The sequence below is a fragment of the Cydia splendana genome, chromosome 1 (genome assembly GCF_910591565.1).
Source record: "Cydia splendana chromosome 1, ilCydSple1.2, whole genome shotgun sequence".
Lineage (NCBI taxonomy): Eukaryota > Metazoa > Arthropoda > Insecta > Lepidoptera > Tortricidae > Cydia > Cydia splendana.
This window is the reverse complement of record NC_085960.1, coordinates 31,107,167-31,128,204: the sequence shown is the minus strand read 5'-3', so window position 1 is coordinate 31,128,204 and position 21,038 is coordinate 31,107,167. Positions and strand designations below refer to the sequence as shown.

Genomic DNA, 21,038 nt, shown 5'->3' with positions numbered 1-21,038 from the left:
TGCGTGAAAAAAGTTTTCATTTGCCGCCATTTGACGTACAGTAAAGTCAAAGACATATGTAACTTCGTATAAGACGAATAAAGTCTAAGGAAAAAACGTGCCTCGGAATTCAAGTAAAAGTCATTCTCGAATAGGTGGCGCACACACCTTTAGCCTATCCTCGGCTAGATGGCGTGACGACACCGTTTCATATTTAACAATTTTAACACATAGATATCAGTGAATGAACATGGATCAAAGTGATATAAAAATTATAAAATCATTTATCCATATATATACATTTTTTGATAACTTTATACGTTTTCATTTTGAGTTTTAGTCGTGTGTCGATAGATGGCAGTAAATTTACAGTGACTACAAAATTTACAATGACAGGACCCCTCTATACTATCTATTATTTTTGGTAAAGTTTATCTTTTAATTAGTTTGTAAGTAAAAAATAATTTGTTTTGTTGTTTTTAAAGTAACTGTAACAAAAGCTTCGTGTAAAATGTGCGATAAAGATATTTCGGAGATGCCATCTCATATCCGCGAGTTCCGCCAGAGAGCAAAGTAGGCTAAGTATATGAGGTTAGTGAATATATCATAGAAAGTTTATAATATGTGTGTAGATAAAGCAGTGTATGTAACTGTACATAATTAGGCATTAAAACACTCGCGTGATACTATTATGAAACTCATTTCATTCGTTTCATAAACCCACACTCGTATTTTAATGCCTTTCATTATGTAGCAGTTACATAAACTACTATTGCCGCTCTAGAGGATAAAAAACAACTTTTCTATTTGTTTTTGAAGAATCAAGAGAGCCTTACGTATAATGTACCTAAGCCTTTTATTTAAACCGTGTTCTTGCAAATATATTTTTTTTAATTAACATCTTTATTATTTTCTTCAGGTACATTATGGCACCAAGACCTGTTCTATTCAAATAGTGGAAATACTACTATTTATAACCAATAGTAAGATTCTCAAAGCGGTACGAGAAAAATTATGTACCTGTATTATAATATTTTTATTGGCAACAATCGTAGGTACGTTACTGGAAAAGACGGGACTTGCTATTCCTAAGGGCCTACCGCTAACCACGTTCGACGTGTTGCCTCTCTGTCGCACTTGTAAATTCGTACGTAAGTGTGACAAGGAGGCAACACGTGGTAGGCCCTCTGTTAGGCCGTTGAGTACCTATACGAGTATCTCGGTTGACTTTTTGCTATTTACTTTAGGCATTTGCTATAATGAATCTCACACTACAGCTTGGCAAAAAAGAGTAGAAATTAAAAAGTGGCAACACTGTAGTGTCGTCCCGTTTTCTTACATAAATTGGTTTGAAAGGGACGACACTACATTGTTGCCACTATTTAATTTATACTCTTTTTTGCCAAACTATAGATATTATTTAATTGTTAGAACGGTAATTTTGCACAGCTTAGCGTATTTATTGACTCCATCTCTGCATTTTTAATAATAATAATGTTTATATTGATTTTGACACATGAATAATTAAGATAATTAAACTAAGAAAAGCAATATGTAAACAGTAATTACTTTTAATTATTGACTCGAATAATAAATTTATTTATACAAGTAATTTAAAAATAGTTAATTGTGAATACTATGCATTTTTTAACTTATTTAAATACTAATTGTAAGACATGTAACTTGTGGAGACATGATTAAAATAGTTGAGCAGTCCAGCAAAAAATTTAACCTCCGTATGTGACGTTCTCAATCAAAAGGTACCACTTTGTGGCTGACTAAAAAGACGAAATTTGCTTGTATCTTTAATACAAATAACCTGTCAGAGCGTCCTTATGACAAGCGACAATATGGTACCTTCTGATTGAGAACGTCACATATTTTCACGTTGTTTGTTATTCTTGTAAGTTAATATTAGACTATCCTTTTAACGCCCATGGTCTACTCATAGTACTCACTAATTAGAGTAATTACTTCAATGTAAAACAAACCATTTTCAAATGGAACAGAGTTGAATTTATTTTGTTTCGTTCGATTTAATAACTATAATAATTCAAATATATTTCCTAAAATATTGATTTCAAATTCAATTAAAGTTTACGTTAAGTACTATGTAATAATAATCTCACTCAAATAATATCAACTCTTATTTCCTACTTTATAGATTCAAATTTATGTGGCAGATTTTGGATTTTTCTTTTGTATGACTATTATTTTTAGCTATGACTATACAAAGGGACCACTTTTCTATTAAATAGCACACTAGTCTATATATTGTAAGCACTGAAATCTTTAAAGACTGTTTTTGTAACCGCTTTTTAATGTTTATACGTGTTAGCTTTTGCTATTGATCTTTTACCTTCGAGCAACACGGAAGGGAGGCGGCATTCGCACTATTTCCCCTCTGCCGAGGTACAAGATTAGCGCGTGAATCTAATCTAGCGCGGGTAATAAAACTAGTTGCACTTGGATTTTTCACTAGACCGAGTCCAGACGCGCGCGTGAACACTGCTGCACAAAAATGCCTGTTTGCTCGGTTTTTTGTTATAAAAAGAGGTCGGGGACATCAAATTTACAAAAAGAAAGTGTTACATTTCACATGTAATATTTTTTTTACATATCATACGTTTAATTACATTCAAACACAATTATTATATTTTAGTCTCATGTAATTGTTGGATTTATCGATTTTGCTCGCTCAGTACAAATTGCGGATCGGTCGAGCGACAAATCCGACTTCTCATCTCTCAGAATACAATAACATACTTCAACGAAAATGTGTTAGTGTCCGTGTTGTGACACTTGTCACTCGTCCGTACACAAAAAGAGATCGAGGTTTGCAAGATGTGTCTTTGACGTGTGTCATTTTCTATGTATTTGTGTCGTCATTACAAATTGGATTTTGTATGTAAGTGTGTGAGAAGTGCGACTGTGTGCACCTTTCCCCCCGCGAAAAATGGCAGAAAGATTTGTACGGTGAGATATCGCTTGGGCCCCTCCCTTCCGATGTGTCGGAAGCCGGTGTTGCTCGAAGTCTTTTACACTTGTATATCTAGTTATAAGTATCTATATTAACGAAACGTTTAAACTTCGGTTATAAATAAAGGTATAATATTGCAATTGTTATCGCAAATACTATCTTCATAAGTAACGAGACAATAACAGTGCGATTCGAGAAATGAATTAGAGATTCACTAGATATGAAACGTCGCATAATATTGGAGCGGCTTTAATAATAGCGTAAGCGCCAACCGCCATAAGGTACCTTTACACGTGGGACGTCACATATCTTTACTATTTAATATCTAGTGAATCTCTAATTCATTTCCCGAATCGCGCCGTAAGTATTTACGATTTATTAATATTAGTTGTATTATAAAGTGTCAGAGTTGAAGAAATATCACTAACACTAACACTTTTGGTCACCAACGAGGGCTTAAGTCAGGGGTCTCAAATACCTACATCATCCATTAAACCTATTTTTGAACCCAACGAATTTACCTAAGATGCAGTGTGGCTCTGGGGTGAAAAAGGTTGAATACCCCTGCCTTATAAGTGGTCAGTATCCGTGTGAGACAGCACCAGACGTAGTACATTTAGAGTTTCCATAACGTCCCGCTTGGTGCGCTGTTCAAAATCCCATACAAAATTAGACTTAAATCAAACGCGTATCACGTCTCGCTATCGAATGAAATGTACGAAGGCCGCAAAAATATCTCACACTATCTTATTTGTAAAGCCATAAGAGCGTGTCAGATATTTATGCGGCCTTCGAAGAGTAACATATTATTGCAGGTGACTGTACACTAAGGGTTCTGAATACTCAATACTCGTAACTGATGCAGACTAACTCTAGACTTAACTGTCAGTATTATATTTATCTTAAGCCTGGTTGTGATATTTGTGAAATAAGTACTTAAAAGGTGCTATTCCCTTATTCATTATTTTTATATTGTATAATTCATTATAATGCATATTCTCGTAACAATCATAACCGATGTATTTAGGTTGCGCGAAGCAGATACCTGTTTTTTAAACTGACCAAAATATATCGTCGGGTGACAAGCAAAAGTCACTAAGTACTATCAAAAAATTAAAGTAACAATGTACTTTATTACACTTGTAACACGGTTTATTGTCCAATAATTTAAACGGTGTTAGTTAGTGACTTTTGCTTGTCACCCGACGATACATATTAAAAAAAAAATACGTTAACCTCTGTTTTCAGATTCGGGTTCCGCAGCGCCATCTATTGAACGGAAGTTGAGTTATTTTGAAGGGCATCGGCATGTTTCTCTCATACTCCAATTAACGTGTAATTAGAGTGACAGAGATAGTTGCTGAAAATTTACAATCTTCGATTTTCGCAGTTAGTCCTGAGATCCATACATTTTGTTCGACGCTTTATAGACCTCTTGTCGAAATAACTGAACCTCCGTCCAATAGATGGCGCTGATATTTGAAAACGCAACTTTGTATCTAACTCAACTCACTCTCTCATTAAAGCAAAATGTGAGAGCAAAATGTCCAATACACATTGGAATAGAAATTTGATAGGTGGAATACCACCCTTACACACTCAGTTTTATTAGTCCATGCTAATACAAAGGTGAACCTTTCACTGCGCATGTCGCACATGCTGCGCCGACACATATATTTTGTCTATTATATGTTTATTTTATTAGGGGCAGATTGGATTTTGATTTGCGCATTGAAAAAAAATTACGTCAATCATAAAATTATATTAAAATTACTTATCTATCTTTTAACAATGCAAAGAATTCATTATTGATCAAAGATCGATTACATCTGTCGATTGGCGTTATAATAACTAAGTACAGGATTGTAAAATATTTCTTAGTTTTATCATTTCAGCAAATGTTTATTTATTGTTTCTCTTCTATACAGATTATCATTATCACTTAATTTTGTTAAATTAAATGCACCAAGACTATTCTTTATTTTATTTTATGCTAATTAACTTAGCCTAAGAATAACAACTATGGGCCTGCTACCGATGCTCATTCATATAATGCCTTAGCAGACATACGTATATGAAGATTGAAAAAGAGTTTTAATTAAATTTCATTGTCTTGTTCAGATTACGGACCTGCATATATATTCCAGATTGATTACTTCAGGATTACTCCGACAAAAAAGTGTGGAACAGAAGTCAAACTGTCAAAAATTGCACGTAAACAAAATGTACCTACCTACTGACTTTATATCAAGTCAATGGCGGCGAAAAGGATAAGAGGGAATGACTATATATTCATTAGGCAATAATGTTAACATTCAAATTAGTAAATTTATGACAATACTGTAACTAGTGCGAGCGAGTTAATCCTCTCGTTACGATTTCCTCTTTCTTTAGGACCGTTTTCTCTAGTTTGCTATGATCAACTGTCTTGCTTGATGACAGGGATCAAATTTCAACCAAACATTTTGACATTCCTTTCCAGCTGTTGTAGCATGGTCGCATTTTTATAACCTGTCACGTTCTAACCGCAGTTCTATATACTTACATCGGTGGGTCCGGTATCTAACAATACTAAGGGGAAATGAAACAACTCTGTATAGACTTATAAGATTTTAATTACTCATTTTAACATATTTATTATTTCTAATACTCACTCAATAAACTTAATTTTTAAAGTTTACTAGCCTTATTGGGAGGCTAAAAACTTTTTATCTGTCTCATTCATAAAATAAACAAAATTCTTCAATCACAGTACAAATCACGCAACTGGAATAATTTGAATTATCCAGAAATAGACTGTTTATTTAGTCTATTTCTTTTCAATCAAACACAAAATCATACACTCATTCGAACAATGGCAAAGGAAATTTAACAGAAATGAGTCTGTTTTCAAATTTGGCTTAAGCTTAACACATTGAAACTAGGGGGATGTCAAAGTATGCACTAATATACAAAACATAACTCTGGCATTGCCGTCGCGAAGCTGGGTAAAACAGCTAAGTACCAATCCAAATATTGAACCTTAATGAATTTATTATAAGGTTCAATTATGACTTGATAAGTTGATACCATGATGAGGGACAAGATTACGTTTTTTACAATGAAAATATACATAGGTACTTAATATACTCAGGTCAAATTTTGAATGGATAAATTGAATTCGGTACTAACACTTAGGCGACTTAGGTAAATTTGAACGCAAGTGGAGAGCATTAATTTACAATAAATAGAAAAGAATACTGGCTACCTATTCTTAACTGAACTAAGCAGGCGAATATACAAATACAATGTTATGTCATAGCCTTACGTTTAGTTTCCTAAATCGTAATGTTAACATTAAAATTACTCCTACATTCTAAGAGCTCAGAATTAAAAACTATGCCATAATAAATTATTTTTGTGATGCATGACATTAATACCATTCCAGTACAAATACTTTCATTGGATAGGTATCGAATTATAGTATATCTAATACATTCTTCATCCTAATAGTAGGGTAAGACACCCTTTGACTTAGACGCTGTAGACCTTTCCAACTTATGCAGCGGGTGCGTCAACAGAATTGACTAATAATTAGAGGGCTGACAATAGGTAGGTTTACCCTACCATAGGATGCGAGCACTGGGTCAGCACTTAGTCAAAATAATAAAGAATTACCATCGTGTACAGATATCATGCAAAAATCAGCCTTGTTTCTCAAAATTTTACTGGCTTAGGACTGGTTGCACTAAAGTCTGTAATGGTAGTGCGTTAAAATTTGTATGAAAAGTTTTAGTTCTAAATGGGATGGGGTGACAGTTGCCGGCTCTATTTCTAGTAACCAATTTATCGATTGAGCGTGGTGCAACCAGCCCTAAGTATCTCAAGTATGTATTCAATAAAACAGACGTGAATATAGTTTGACTACCCACTCCAATATGCCCATGGAAACATTGCTTGCCCTTCATTCGAAATTAATAATTTTGATGAATCAATGGAAAGCAGTTAACTTCTAATGATGAGATCAATAGCAATTTATAATTAATAGAACAGATTTTTTTCCTCTTACAGTGGCATATGATTTACATCAACATTTCCACACCCTTATTTTGTGGATAATTTCGGTGGGCTTATTTTACAATCTTATAAAACAAAATACCTACCTACTTTCCTTCAAAATTTACATTTTTTGACAGTTTGCTATACAATTTATTTTAAATATAGCCTAATGAATATTTATGTTAACGAATATTTATAGTGCTTTCAGAAAATATAAATAACTTTTCACTGAACTGCAATGTTTTTTTCAATACAAATTTAGCTTGGATGTAGGGTTACTCATTTCAAGTAATTAGTGAATTATTCGCCAATATCTCCATGAAAAGAATTGACTATACCACATAGATCAGTGTTAAAATTACTTTGGTGAGAAGTTTAACCAAAACCTCAAAGTAATAAGAAAATTACAGATGACATAGTTGATACAAAAGTATTTTCAATGGTCACTAGTTGCTAAATTTACAGTCTTCAGAATAAAATAACTTACTAGTGTTGTGTTTTTTACACTTATTTTTATTACTGCATCAGTAATTACAAGCAGCAAGTTGTGTTATGATATATCCTCCTGACGACATTAACCTTTTCGCCGCCACGTCAATGGAGTAATAAAGTGTCATCAACGCCATGTCAAAAATTTCACGTAGTCAACCCGTATAACATATCAAGACGTGGCGTGTGGGGCACGAAATGTACTGACTTTATATCAAGTCAATGGCGGCGAAAAGGTTGAGCGGCTTGGCCGTGGTTGGTCCAAAATATTTGATGGTGACTGTACATAGGCCCCAATTAATTTTACACTATCAATTTGACAGAGTTTCAATTAAGCTGGCAAATTTTGAAAGCCAGTCGTCAGGAGTATACACTTGTCAAACAATAAAATATATTTCTAGCTAGTGTATAAATAATAAAAGTCGAATCATGTACACTACATGTAGGCATTAATTATATCTAAATCCTGGACTCATTGTTTTTTATTCATTAATCAAGTTTCTTAGATTAATTCTTGCTTGCAAAATCACTAACATTCATATTTAAATTTGCTACCCAAGATAATTTTGATAAAATCGCAAATGTAGGTACTTAAGCTGCCTATTAACATTTATTTAAGTTTAACCCCAACTCAATTAAATAAGAAACCAAAAAGTCAACCATCTACATCTAATGTGCAGTTCAAATCTAATTTTCATACAAGGATTCTTACTTAAAATTACTTTTGTACTAAACCACTTTGTTGTAGAAGTTCAATCATCATCTAATTCTATTACAATTGGTTCAACATTATCACTTGCTTTAGTATACTCTTCTTTTAGCTGTGACAATAATGAGCACTTTGGTATTTTAAGTTCATCTGCTTCATCTACCAAGTTCTTTAATTTTTGGAGACGTCCAATGTCGGGTGCAGTTGGAAGCAAAATGTTTTTCGTTTCAGTCATCCATTTGTCAAAGCTATTGACTCTAAAGTCAATAGTTTGCAGCATTATATGAAGCTCATCCATGTCATATCGGTAATTTAGAGTTTTCTGCTCTAACGGACAGTTGCATGCATCTTCTGCGTGGGACAGGCATGCCATGAATTTACAATTGCCACAGTACACAGAAGACAAGAAGCATGTTGTTTTACATACTTCACATAATCGCTCATCATCACCTAGAAGTTCAAATGCAGTTCTGCAGACATTCTTCAGACCTTTGGTAGCCATCAATGCTCGTAAGTGTCCTTCATCACGGGCTGCCTGGACTAGCTCCTTTTGTGTCTCTAAGGCAGTTTCCAAGTCCAAGCGATCACCTTCAAGTGCCATTTTGCAAATCAGCTCATCATGTGAAAACACACAGAACCTTTTCAAGTTTTTATAATGTGTTATGCAGTCCCTTCCAACTTTAAGCCAGTCTGGTGGAGCAAAGTTAACAGCTTCTGCAAAGTTGTAACCTTGGTTGAAACCTGCATGGTAGGCTCTGGGAAAAGTGACAACAAACTCTCCTGCTTGCTGATCAGTCCTGTAGATGGGCACTCCTGCAGCCATTAGGATGTTTGGGTTCATTATTGTAACTAGTTGATGGAGTAGATCTGGCTGAGATTGGAAGAGATCAGGGGCTGCTGCCTTCATGGCTTTCTCTAAAAGCTCTGCTCCACTTCCTGGCACTCCATACCAAGTTTTAGCTTCTCCCCAATGTAAATAGTTGATAGAATAGCTCCAGTGGTCTTCGTTGTGCCAGCAGAAAGCAGAAAAACACATGCCAACATACATCCATGGGACTGTCATGCCTGATATATCAGCATTGATGAATCTCAACACGGAGCCATTGAGCACTGGAAGATTGTTTAAATTCCATCCAGAGTCCACATACTCCTGGTCGCCTGGATAAAGATTTAAGGAAGACTTTGTTGGAAATCCAGAGCCATGATCCATTGAGTGCAAATCTGCACCATACTCCACGGTTACATCTTCTTCTACTGATGAAATAATCCTCCAGAATTCTTTTTCAGCCACACTGGTTGGCACAAGATGTCCTGACATTCCGAAATAATCAGATTTGAATTTATCTGCCATTTCCCCAAACTGCTGCAGAGTATATTCTCTTTCAGCTTGAGCAAACCCAAAGGCTTCAGCAGGTTTGTGGACTTCTTCTGCTATACAGCAGGGACAACGCCAGTCTCCTTCTGGTACTGTGCTGAGAGGGGGTTTCAGGCAGAAGGTGTGATAAGTGTCTGAGCAGCCATTACAAATCAGAAGCAGATCATCTCTATGGTCTTTTTGGCAAATAGCACAGGTATAAATGGCTAAAGGGTCCATTTCATATCTTGGTCTTTTTCTTGACTTGGTTATATCAAATTCCTCATCATTCAATCCAGGCATTTTAGGACCTGGACCATAGCAAGCAAGTCTTCTGAGTTCTCTGTTGCACTTTATTTCTTCACTTTCTGGTTTATTTTCTGTTTTAGTTCCAGAGATGTCCACATCTGATTTTATATCTGACCCTGTCTTCATCTTTTTAATACTGGTGTGGGGTTTTTCATTCTCTTCTTCTTCCTCTTTTAATTTTTTTATGGATTCCAGTGATATTTCTCGAAATGTGTGAGCTTTGTTAACATCATTTTCGTCTTTTAATTCGGTCTTTTTAACAGTTTTTAATATGTCAGCTTTGCTCTTTTCAAAAATATCATAGGGCAGGAGGATTTTATCATAATTATTTCTGAGAAAATTCATTGTGTTTGCATTCTGACTGTATCCCATGGAATGAGCTATCTTACGCCACTTTTTCGGAGTATTGCAATTTTCAAAACCGCCCTCTTCATCAACCCAGAATTTAAGACAGTACAAATCCAAAGTTTTGTTTTCTATCATTGGTATTTTAAGAGGAGAGCCTTGGAGATCCCAGAATTTCAAAATTTTTTCAAGAAACAAAAGTTTCAATCGCGTAATGGCTTCCAACTCGTTAACTTTCTGAATCCGTGGGACAAATTTCAATTTGTCTACATCTAACGAAAATGGTGGTTGCCATCGTGCTGGGGGCTTTATTTTGCATATTCCGGTCTTTTCCGCGACGGGCCGAATTTTGGCGATATAGCCGAGTGGATCCATGAACTCTTCGGCCGTGGGCTCAAACACAGGAGCCTCAGGCGGCGCCGTAAAAGTAAACTCGGCTGTTTTCTGCATGGCATTTTTTTGTATAATTTTGCTATCCATTTTAATTAATTTTACTTGTGCTAACAATTGAATGGTTTTGTTCACTATTTGACGCGTCGATGTCCACTCCACATTTTACCAAACAAAGTCTACGTGACTTCTCGCCATGTGTAAATGGCTCCTAAAATCTTTATTATCTTGCGATAATAAAAACAAATGTCCACAGATTTTTAGATAGCATTAGGTTAATCACACGTAAACCATCCACAACACAAAAGTTGATAACGAACACGTAACCAATGCACTTTAAAATGCATTTAATTATTTCCGAGATATTGATTGATGTCGGACAAATTTTAGTACACAAACTCTTGTGTCCGTATTCCGTAACTAACGTAACGTAACGCAATGGAAATGGAGATTCTTCATTCGATACTTTTTGCTTGCTATTGCCATACTCTTCTCTTTTGAGTAGAGCCACACCACACCCGGTTCAAATTCGTTCTTGGAGCTAGCTAGACCGTATTCCCAACAGCATTGTTTTACTTATGCACGCTTAATATGTTATGATTAATATCAATAGTAAATTTACAATTCCTGTAATCTTACTTAACAAAAACAAAAAATATACAAAACATTTATATATCACCGTTTGGTAAACATGTTTAGAAATTGGGAATAAAATAAGCTAGCTTCAAAAACAATTGTTATGTCATTCAATACAACTGTCATCGTGACAGTACCGTATTGATAATTTTATTGCAGTAAATTGATTATATTAGAGTATTTTTACTATACGGGCTATGAATAAAAATTGTACATTAGGAACTACTATTAACATACATAGTAAATACAATGCTGAACTCGCTTCGAAGGGCTTGCATGCCCAATGTACAGCTGCAACAAGTTAGGTTAGGGCACAGGATCCGTGGTAAAGCTCCCATATTCTGCCGAACCTTGAAGGAAAGATTAGATGAATTAAATTATAAGGATGAGCTTTACACCACTCGAATCGACATCGGATTTCCTCGGCCTAAGTAAGTTAATTTTAGAAATATTTTGTAAACATGTACCTAATATAGGTTAGGATGTATTTTTGTATTTATTTTTTATTACAGAAATTCGTCCTCAGAATTGAGAGACGCACGCATTGAGCGCATGAAAAAAGTAAAAGCTGACAAGAATTTAGAACAGTTGGCTCGCAATCACAAACTAAAAGTGGATTTGAGTGAAGTCAGGAAAGAATGGCTGAATACTCAGGGCCCAAATCATAAAAAACAAGTAGCTGATCATTATGGTATCTATGAACATCTTTATGGCGAAGGGTACTTTGTGCCGTACAAGAATCTTGAGGTACTGTATGAGCTGAAAGATGGCAGTTCCTTGCCGGTGTATTGTGGGAATGTTATAAAACCTGCAGAAGCTCTGAACCCTCCCACTGTTGCGTTTGAATCAGATGGAAACACTATGTGGACGTTAGTTATGTCAAGCCTAGATGGACATTTAAATGAGAATGACAAGGAATATGTGCATTGGTTTGTTGCTAACATTCCTGGCAATTTTATTGAAAAGGGTGACAGCGTAGTGGAATATTTGCAACCATTTCCCTTGAAGGGCACAGGATATCACAGATATTCCTTTGTGCTGTATAAACAGGATGGAAGAATAACTTATGACATCCCTCAAGGTAAGAGTTTAATTTGAATTACAGCGAGATCTCAATAATGCAATCAAAAGTCTTTCAAATAGGGATGTAAATAATAATTTTATTTCCAAGTTTCCTATTCACACTTACATCATCTTTATACAAGGCTAAAAACAAGGAAATAACATGGTTGCAGTTTATTTTCCTTTATTATTTTAGTATAGTGCAGCCAGTGCTGGGGTTCCTAACCTTTTTCAGGTGGTGGTGAACTTGCAAGTTTAAAATTTAATCTTGGCACCCTAAGCTAGTTAGGCTATTCTATATAGATTGGGGAGGAGGATTGCCTCTCATGGCGCCCCACTTTACTGTCTAGGGCGCAATGGTGCATATTTTGGGAACATACACATTTTATAATGACATACTTAAAAACATCTTAAAATATAATTATGCATAACAAGATTGTATTCTAACTATCCAAAAATAATAATTTTGTTAGGATTTAAGTACATTTCAGTATAAAAAGTAAAGATATTTTAAATGTTTGTTAAAACAACTAAGTGTTTCACCTTAAATAAATAAAATAAGTGTTTAGTGATCATCTGTGAATTTATTACAATTTTAATAAAATAATTATTTTGTATGCTCTTCAGTGACATCCACGTCTCCCCTAGCAGCACGCACATTTGAGACTCGTGAATGGTACCAAAAGTACCAGGACAAGATCACCCCGGCAGGTCTGGCCTTCTACCAAACTGATTGGGACTACACCGTTAAAGACTTTTTCCACAATGTACTTGACAAGAAGGAACCAGGTAAATTGTTACTTTACTTAACCCTTTACCCACCAAGACGTCAACTGACGCACGCACCTACTGTTACAGCCCAATGTTACGAGTATCTACCTTGTTGAATGCATGCCGACGAATTATAGGAAGATTCATGAGGAAGCGCCGCACATATTTAATAGGCTAAATGTTGCATGGTTTATTGATGAGTAATTTAGTTGGTACTATTTTAATTTCTGATTCAAAAATAATTGGATATTACGGGGATAATGTTATTCACATTAAAATCAAGCATTAACTCTACATTTTGCTTCATACGATTAATAATCGAAGTATGGATTATGGTCGTTATAACTGTAGTTGCTGTAATTAAGCTTAAATACTCATATTCTCATATTCATATTGTACCAAGACAGGACATCAAAATTTCGTTGATGTACTTGGTTCGTCGTTATAAGGCCGCGGACTGGCGGCACGCGGCCCAAGCGAAGTCTTTAAACGATTTTGACTGTGTCTCTAATTTATTAATTCGCCAATGGTTTTTGTGCTTGATTCTGTAGCTTTTTGTAAGATGCTTTAAATATTGACTTTTTTTTTTGCTTTAAGGGGCTACCCCACGCCAATGACCTTCGATCTGAATCCCTTAGTTTTCTAATGTTTTTTGTAGCTTATTATATTAACAGCAACGGCTTTAAACATATTTACTTCAAAATTCATTGTCTTCGAGATATTTGGTATCAAAGTTGAACAATTTTTGTGTTACCTAATTAGTTTATAATTAAAACCGGACACGATTTTCGAGGCGTCAAAGTCAAAGATGAAACCAAATATGTAGATTTCGTACATGTAAGATCCTTCACAGCAAACTAGATAGGAAAAGAGTGTTTTTTTTTAGACAATGTTTAAAAAAATCATATAAAATACGTATTCATTTCTTTCAAAATCCGGTAGACAAAACCGGAGATAAAAGATTGAAGAACCGATAACCGTTTGTCTTACAATTCTATCTGTAGTGCAAAAAAAGGAGATACAATTCAAAACTTGTCAGAACTCGATGAAAACCTCGGGTAGCCCCTTAAAGAAGAAAATCAAATGCACAAAATGCATCGCATCCACGAATTATTATTTTGAAATACCTGTATTTACATGTTTGAGTATTTTTTTTTTCAACTTTGCAGTATATGAATATGATTTCCCGGAGGCCTACATCAAGCCCCAAACAAAATATCCAAAGAAGGAACCGTTCAACATCTACATGGACAAGTACCGTGACCCTAAAAAGATCAACAAGGAGTACTTGCTACGTAAACTTAAGGACGAGAATCCCTTCCAGAAACCGGCGCCTCCACTCAGGTAAATTAACCTTTTGACTGGGAAAGACGTCAACTGACGCGCGTGGCTACAGCTCAATATCAACCTTCGTGGAAACCGACAAGGTTCGCGTTGACGCGCTAGGCGTGGCGTTCAAAGGATTAAGAATGAAGCTTATTTTTAATAAGAATTTTTCAAATAAGCTCTGCTTTCTTGATTTATACTTACTTATTTTATTTCTGATGTGGACAGTTGTTGCGTTGTGAGATGTCTCTTTCCTAAGTCGCAAACTGAAGTGACACAGCTATAATATTACGCGATAACAAATCAAGAAGTGAATTGCTGACTTGGCCGTTTGTCCATAAACAATTTTTTTTTCAGCACACCATCGTAAAGGCTCGCGGAAACCGCATCAGTGTGATAACGGTCCTATTCAAACATATTAAATGTGGCTTTCCAAGGGTTTTCTAATGGAAAGGTTCTTATTAGTGATCCATAAGACTCGAGCCTTTGGAGCTCTTTTTTTAGGGCTCGCCTCATCTCTTGACGCCTAAAAGGCTAAAAGCATATTTAGCTCTTTAGCCCCCGAGCCTAGTTCTATTTAAGAGCCTAGAATCTTGGGGCTATTAAGCCCCTAAAAAAAAGCCTATTTAGCTCTTTAGCCCCCGACCGGCTGGCCGGGCTTAATAAGGTTATTAGCCCCAAGAGTCTAGGATCTTAAATAGAACTAGGCTCGGGGGCTAAAGAGCTAAATAGGCTTTTAGCCTTTTAGGCGTCAAGAAATGAGGCGAGCCCTAAAAAAAGAGCTAAAAGGCTCGAGTCCTTTGGATCACTAGTTCTTATGCACATGAAGCATAAGGACCCTTCTCTGATGGAAAGCCACAAATGTGTTTATAAAAACTAGTCACTCACGTTCTTAAAGTCGAAATTGGAATGAAATGTGTATGATCTTCACGTAAATTTTGTTATTAAAGTTGCCTTAATCAATTTAAATTAAATTTCAGATTCCCCAATGCCCATCCAATGCCGAAGGACATGCCTTCGTGGCTCAAGTTGCACGAAAAGAAGATTCGGCTGAAGTGGGGAAGAGTCAATGATGTCTAATATTATAATGTAATATATCAAATAAACCGTATTGCTAGTATTTCTAGGTGTTTTATTCATTACAATAAATGCTACTTTCATAAGACAGATTTGTTGAAAGCAATCTTGACAATATTTAAATTTAATCGTTTTACAGCTGTCTTGAAATTTGACCGTGGGTTAACGGTTTAACCCCGGGTTAGTGTGATGGTGCATGTGGCCCTTAGAGGCCCTAGGATAAGTACAGTAGTTGCTGACTCTTGTCTCTATAGGAGAACTTGCTATGACTTAAATGTCAGAAAAAAAGCTCAATTTGTCGGTAGATGGCACTGTACCATGCTCAAACTAGCGAACGATGTGTCGACGCAAAATGCAGTAGTCTTAGGATGATCGGCATTTACGACGAAGAGTTCTGAAAGACTTCTGGTCTTCATCATCAGTTTATTTTTGACATGGTAAACTTTCGTAGCAATACGTGTGTTGCCTTAAGAGCGCTATTACATTTCGGCGTTGAGCGAGTTTAGGTATTTTACGCGCTGCGGCAGGCCGTGCGAGCTCAGTACGCCGATCCCTTCTACCACACTCGCACTACAATGATGGATTAAACATTCTTGATCCTTCGCGAAGCATATTGAAATCAACCATAACAACACTAACTGTACTTAACTTTTAAAGTTCTAAAACTGTTATTTGGTAAGTACGAAAATACTAAATGCAGTGCAAATGTACATAGGGGCTGTTCATAAATTACGTCATCTATTTTTGACGATTTTTGACCCCCCCCCCCCCCCCACCCCTCAAATCATCCAAAAATCAAGCTTCGGATGAATCTGTTTCCTCCTACGTCATGTTACCATCATCCGATGTCCAGACCCCCCCCCCACTCCTCCCATTTGAAACGACGTAATTTATGAATAGCCCCATACTCGTACTTATGAAGGTATATTACTCGAAAGAAATTATAGGTACCTACTCGCTTATTTACATGTTTCGTCATTGCATTTGGTACCTATAGGTTGTAAAGTTTGTATCAACGAGGGTTTAAAAACGAACTGGTACTGAGGATCTGATGATGATTAAGGTGGTCACGGATACCAATCAACCATGTAGTAACATGATTAGGCTCGTTTGATTCGTCTCAACAAGATCTTTGACACTGAAGATACACAGGGTCTGATGATGGAGCTGGAAGGTGGCCACGGGTACCAGTCTATCATGTAACTAAACAACTTCGTGTTTGGGCTCGTTTGATTCGTCTCAACAAGATCTTTGAGACAAGACAGTACTCAGGGTCTGATGATGGAGCTGGAAGGTACCATTACCAATCAACCATGCAACTAAACCACATCGTGTTTAGGATCGTTTGATTCGTCTCAACAAGATCTTTGACACTAGGTGATACTCAGAGTCTGATGATGGAGCTGGAAGGTGGTCACCGGTACCAATCAACCATGCAACTAAACCACTTCGTGTTTAGGCTCGTTTTATTCGTTTCAACAAGATCTTTGACACAAGATAGTACTCAGGGTCTGATGTTGGAGCCGGAAGGTGGTCACCGGTACCAATCAACCATGCAACTAAACCATTTCGTGTTTAGGCACGTTTTATTCATCTCAACAAGATCTTTGACACAAGGTAGTACTCAGGGTCTGATGATGGAGCGCGAAGGTGGCGACGGGTACCTGAGTAGTATCTTGTCTCAAACATCTTATTGCGAGGAATCAAACGAGCCCAAACACGAAGTGGTTCAGTTACATGGTAGACTGGTACCCGTGGCCACAGTCCAGCTCCATCATCAGACCCTGAGTACTAACTTGTGTCAAAGATCTTGTTGCGACGAATCGAACGAAGCCAAACACGAAGTGGTTTAGTTGCATGGTTGATTGGTACCGGTGACCACCTTCCGGATCCATCATCAGACCCTCAGTACTACCTTGTGTCAAAGATCTTGTTGCGACAAATCAAACGAGCCCAAACACGAAGTGGTTCAGTTACATGGTAGACTGGTACCCGTGGCCACAGTCCAGCTCCATCATCAGACCCTGAGTACTAACTTGTGTCAAAGATTTTGTTGCGACGAATCGAACGAAGCCAAACACGAAGTGGTTTAGGGGCTATTCATAAATTACGTCATTTCAAATTAGGGGGGGGGGTCTGGACATCGGATGACGGTAGCATGAAGTAGGAGGAAATGGGGTCATTTGAAGCATGATTTTTGGATGATTATAGGGGGGGGGGGGGGGTCAAAAATCGATGACGTAATTTATGGACAGCCCCTTAGTTGCATGGTTGATTGGTACCGGTCACCACCTTCCGGATCCATCATCAGACCCTCAGTACTACCTTGTGTCAAAGATCTTGTTGCGACAAATCAAACGAGCCCAAACACGAAGTGGTTCAGTTACATGGTAGACTGGTACCCGTGGCCACCTTCCAGCTCCATCATCAGATCCTGAGTACTATCTTGTGTCTAAGGTCTTGTTGAGACGAATCAAACGAGCCTAAACACGAAGTGGTTTAGTTGCATGGTTGATTGGTACCGGTGACCACCTTCCGGCTCCAACATCAGACCCTGAGTACTATCTTGTGTCAAAGATCTTATAGAAACGAATAAAACGAGCCTAAACACGAAGTGGTTTAGTGGCATGGTTGATTGGTACCGGTGACCACCTGCCGGCTCCATCATCAGACCCTGAGTACTATCTTGTGTCAAAGATCTTGTTGAGACGAATCAAACGAGCCTAAACACGAAGTGGTTAAGTTGCATGGTTGATTGGTACCGGTGACCACCTTCCGGCTCCATCATCAGACCCTGAGTATTATCTTGTGCCAAAGATCTTGTTGAGACGAATCAAACGAGCCCAAACACGAAGTGGTTTAGTTGCATGGTTGATTGGTACCGGTGACCACCTTCCGGCTCCATCATCAGACCCTGAGTACTATCTTAAGTCAAAGATCTTGTTGAGACGAATAAAACGAGCCTAAACACGAAGTGGTTTAGTTGCATTGTTGATTGGTACTGGTGACCACCTTCCGGCTCCATCATCAGACCCTGAGTACTATCTTAAGTCAAAGATCTTGTTGAGCCGAATCAAACGAGCCCAAACACGAAGTGGTTTAGTTGCATGGTTGATTGGTACCTTTGACCACCTTCCGGCTCCATCATCAGACCCTGAGTACTATCTTGAGTCAAATAAATACATATAGAATGTCAGGTCGTTTCAAATATTTTTAATCCTGTCCGGTAGTTTATTAAACTGTACCATTATAAATTATAATACTATAAAAACAGTGCTAGGATCAAAGTCTCTCGTTGCGGTTTACACGCACACAGTATAGCGTTTTACACGGCGCCCGCCGCACACAATGATAAAAAACCTCGTCGTCGCCGTTGAAAATGTGCGGAGCCGACCGACACACGTCCTGCCTCTACAAGCTCTGCCGCGGCACTGAGCTGGCGCAGCGCGCGTCATCGGTAATATAGAGTAGTTTTCAAAAAATTGCCAAAAAATTATAGTAGAATTTCATAAACACTAATGTATACCAACAGTATAAGCAAACGTTGCAGATTGCTTAAGTATGAAAATGACTTCGATATTAAGTAGATTTTCGTAGGAATTGACACTTGTTTCGGAGAGAAAATCGAGTTCGTTTTACTTTGATTTTCTCTTTCTCAAAGGTATGTAGGAAAAATATAGTTTGATATGCCTAAAGTACAGGGTATTAGTAATACAAAATAGCCAGGTTTAGCAGAGTAAAATTCTCAACATTTCCAAATAAGATCTCGCCATTCAGTGCTTCACGGGGTTTTTCGGAAACGACCATCAGAAAAAAAATCATTACTAATTTAATAAGTCCTTTTTCTAATATTTACAACGATATTTATAAAGATAAGAAGACGCTTTTACTGGAACAAGTACTCATTGTTTCTAATAATGAGCGCAAAGTCCTGAATTTCGTCGACTAGTATCATCAATTTTGCATTATTTCGACTTTTCTTGTAAGAGCGCTCTTAAGCCCCCCATTCACACTCCTACCGTGTAGGCCGCCTCGTAGTCTGCCTCGTTGGGTAGGATTGTGTATGGGGGTTGCGGACTACGAGCCGTCCTACCGTCTAGCCGTTTGTCCGCAACCCCCATACACAATCCTACCCAACGAGGCGGACTACGAGGCGGACTACAAGGTAGGAGTGTGAATGGGGGTTGCGGACTACGAGCCGTCCTACAAACGGCTAAACGGTAGGACGGCTCGTAGTCCGCAACCCCCATACACAATCCTACCCAACGAGGCGGACTACGAGGCGGCCTACACGGTAGGAGTGTGAATGGGGGGCTTTAAAGGTGAATATCGTAGGACCTATGAGATTGTTAATCTTTATGTAAATAAAAGAGTGGTATTCCACATATCTATCCGATTTCTTTGTCCAATGTGTGTGGCGTCTCACATTTTGCTTTAATGGGAGAGTGAGACGTACTGACATTGGACACTTGGAATAACCCGAACCCGAGTTTTTTTAAGGTTCAAATCGAGTAAATATTTCTTTAAGTGTGCAGAAAGTGAAACGTTTCTGCTCTAGGGCGTTTTACTTTCCAGTTAGGTGCTTTTTTTTACCATAGATAATTGAAATCTGCTTTTAAATGGATTTGTACAATTTTCATTCTGATATTTAACTCCCAATTCCATGAATAACGATACTTTTACCTAAATTCTTAATAATTAAAAGTGCCCTCAAGAAATACTATAAAAGTTTATACTTAGTCAGGTTTTTTATACCAATGTCAAGCGAAGTCAGATAAATAAATAAGAAATTTCGTTTTTCGCGATAGGGCCTCTGTTGACGACCCTTTCGCAAAGAGGGCCATTCGCGACGCGTTACCGGATCTCGACGCACGTTAAGGTAGGTACGGATGTAGTGCATAAAGGCCTGTGCACACCGGCTGCGTGACGTGCACGTGTGCGTGCGGCGTTGTAGTATACAGATCCTTATGAGAGACGGCACACCGCTTGCGTGACGTGTGCGTGCGCGGCTCCAACATTTTAGCGCACGCGCACGTGCACGTCACGCACACGCAAGCCAGTGTGCACAGGCCTTAATTGTTTTCCTTCGTTTTTTCTCGGAAACGTTCGTATTTGTCATGCTACTTCAGTCAACCTCAGTACTTTTTGTACCGAGACTGACTGAAATAACAAGACACGTTCGAACGTTTCCGTGAAAATACGAAGGAAAATAACTATGCACTACATTTGTATGAAGGGATAATATGCAGGGAGTGTAGAGAGAAAAACCATACTTTTATTCAAGTATTTAATACAAAAATAACTAGCACAATAAAACAAAATTGCCTTTAAAAGTAATCAAGTATTGTAATGATTAGAAAACTTACTTTGGAATTTCAACAGACTTTCTCGAAAGTGAAACTAGATAAAGAAAGTTGCTTATTATATTATACACTAACTCGAAAAATTTAAAGCTGGTGAAAGATAATTGGATACACTAAATAAACACGCAGCTTTGACTCATCGTACACAAGCGATTTTTATATATTAGTAAATGCATACGAATAAATATATTTTAAGTGGAATTATTCAAG

The 21,038-nt window shown here is 37.3% G+C and overlaps 2 protein-coding genes across 3 annotated transcripts in view; one reads left to right on the top strand and one right to left on the bottom strand.

The window, feature by feature from the left end:
• Positions 1-11,167, bottom strand: part of LOC134793230 (lysine-specific demethylase 5-like) — a 317,932-nt gene extending 306,765 nt beyond the window's left edge. The window contains exon 1 of one of the 2 annotated variants that reach the window (XR_010144520.1): positions 7,339-11,167. Coding sequence is in view for 1 of the 2 variants with exons in the window: in XM_063764800.1 (XP_063620870.1) it covers positions 8,239-10,683 (2,445 nt within the window). In the remaining variant the exon portion in view is untranslated. Of the gene's footprint in view, positions 1-5,556 lie in introns of those variants that run through there. The other variant, XM_063764800.1, reaches the window with a different exon arrangement.
• Positions 11,168-11,433: 266 nt separating this feature from the next.
• LOC134793131 (large ribosomal subunit protein mL38) lies at positions 11,434-15,507 on the top strand. The gene is made up of 5 exons (XM_063764695.1): positions 11,434-11,660; positions 11,742-12,310; positions 12,919-13,080; positions 14,232-14,406; positions 15,369-15,507. Exons 1-5 carry the CDS (start codon positions 11,479-11,481, stop codon positions 15,466-15,468), a joined length of 1,188 nt encoding a protein of 395 aa, XP_063620765.1. The 5' UTR covers positions 11,434-11,478; the 3' UTR covers positions 15,469-15,507.
• The last annotated feature ends 5,531 nt before the right edge of the window (positions 15,508-21,038 follow it).

Bases quoted from the DNA above. Each gene is read 5' to 3' on its own strand.
- LOC134793131 (XM_063764695.1), top strand. From the start codon at position 11,479: ATGCTGAACTCGCTTCGAAGGGCTTGCATGCCCAATGTACAGCTGCAA. The intron at 11,661-11,741 runs GTAAGTTAATTT...TTTTTATTACAG, and splicing joins ATCGGATTTCCTCGGCCTAA to AAATTCGTCCTCAGAATTGA. The intron at 12,311-12,918 runs GTAAGAGTTTAA...TATGCTCTTCAG, and splicing joins AACTTATGACATCCCTCAAG to TGACATCCACGTCTCCCCTA.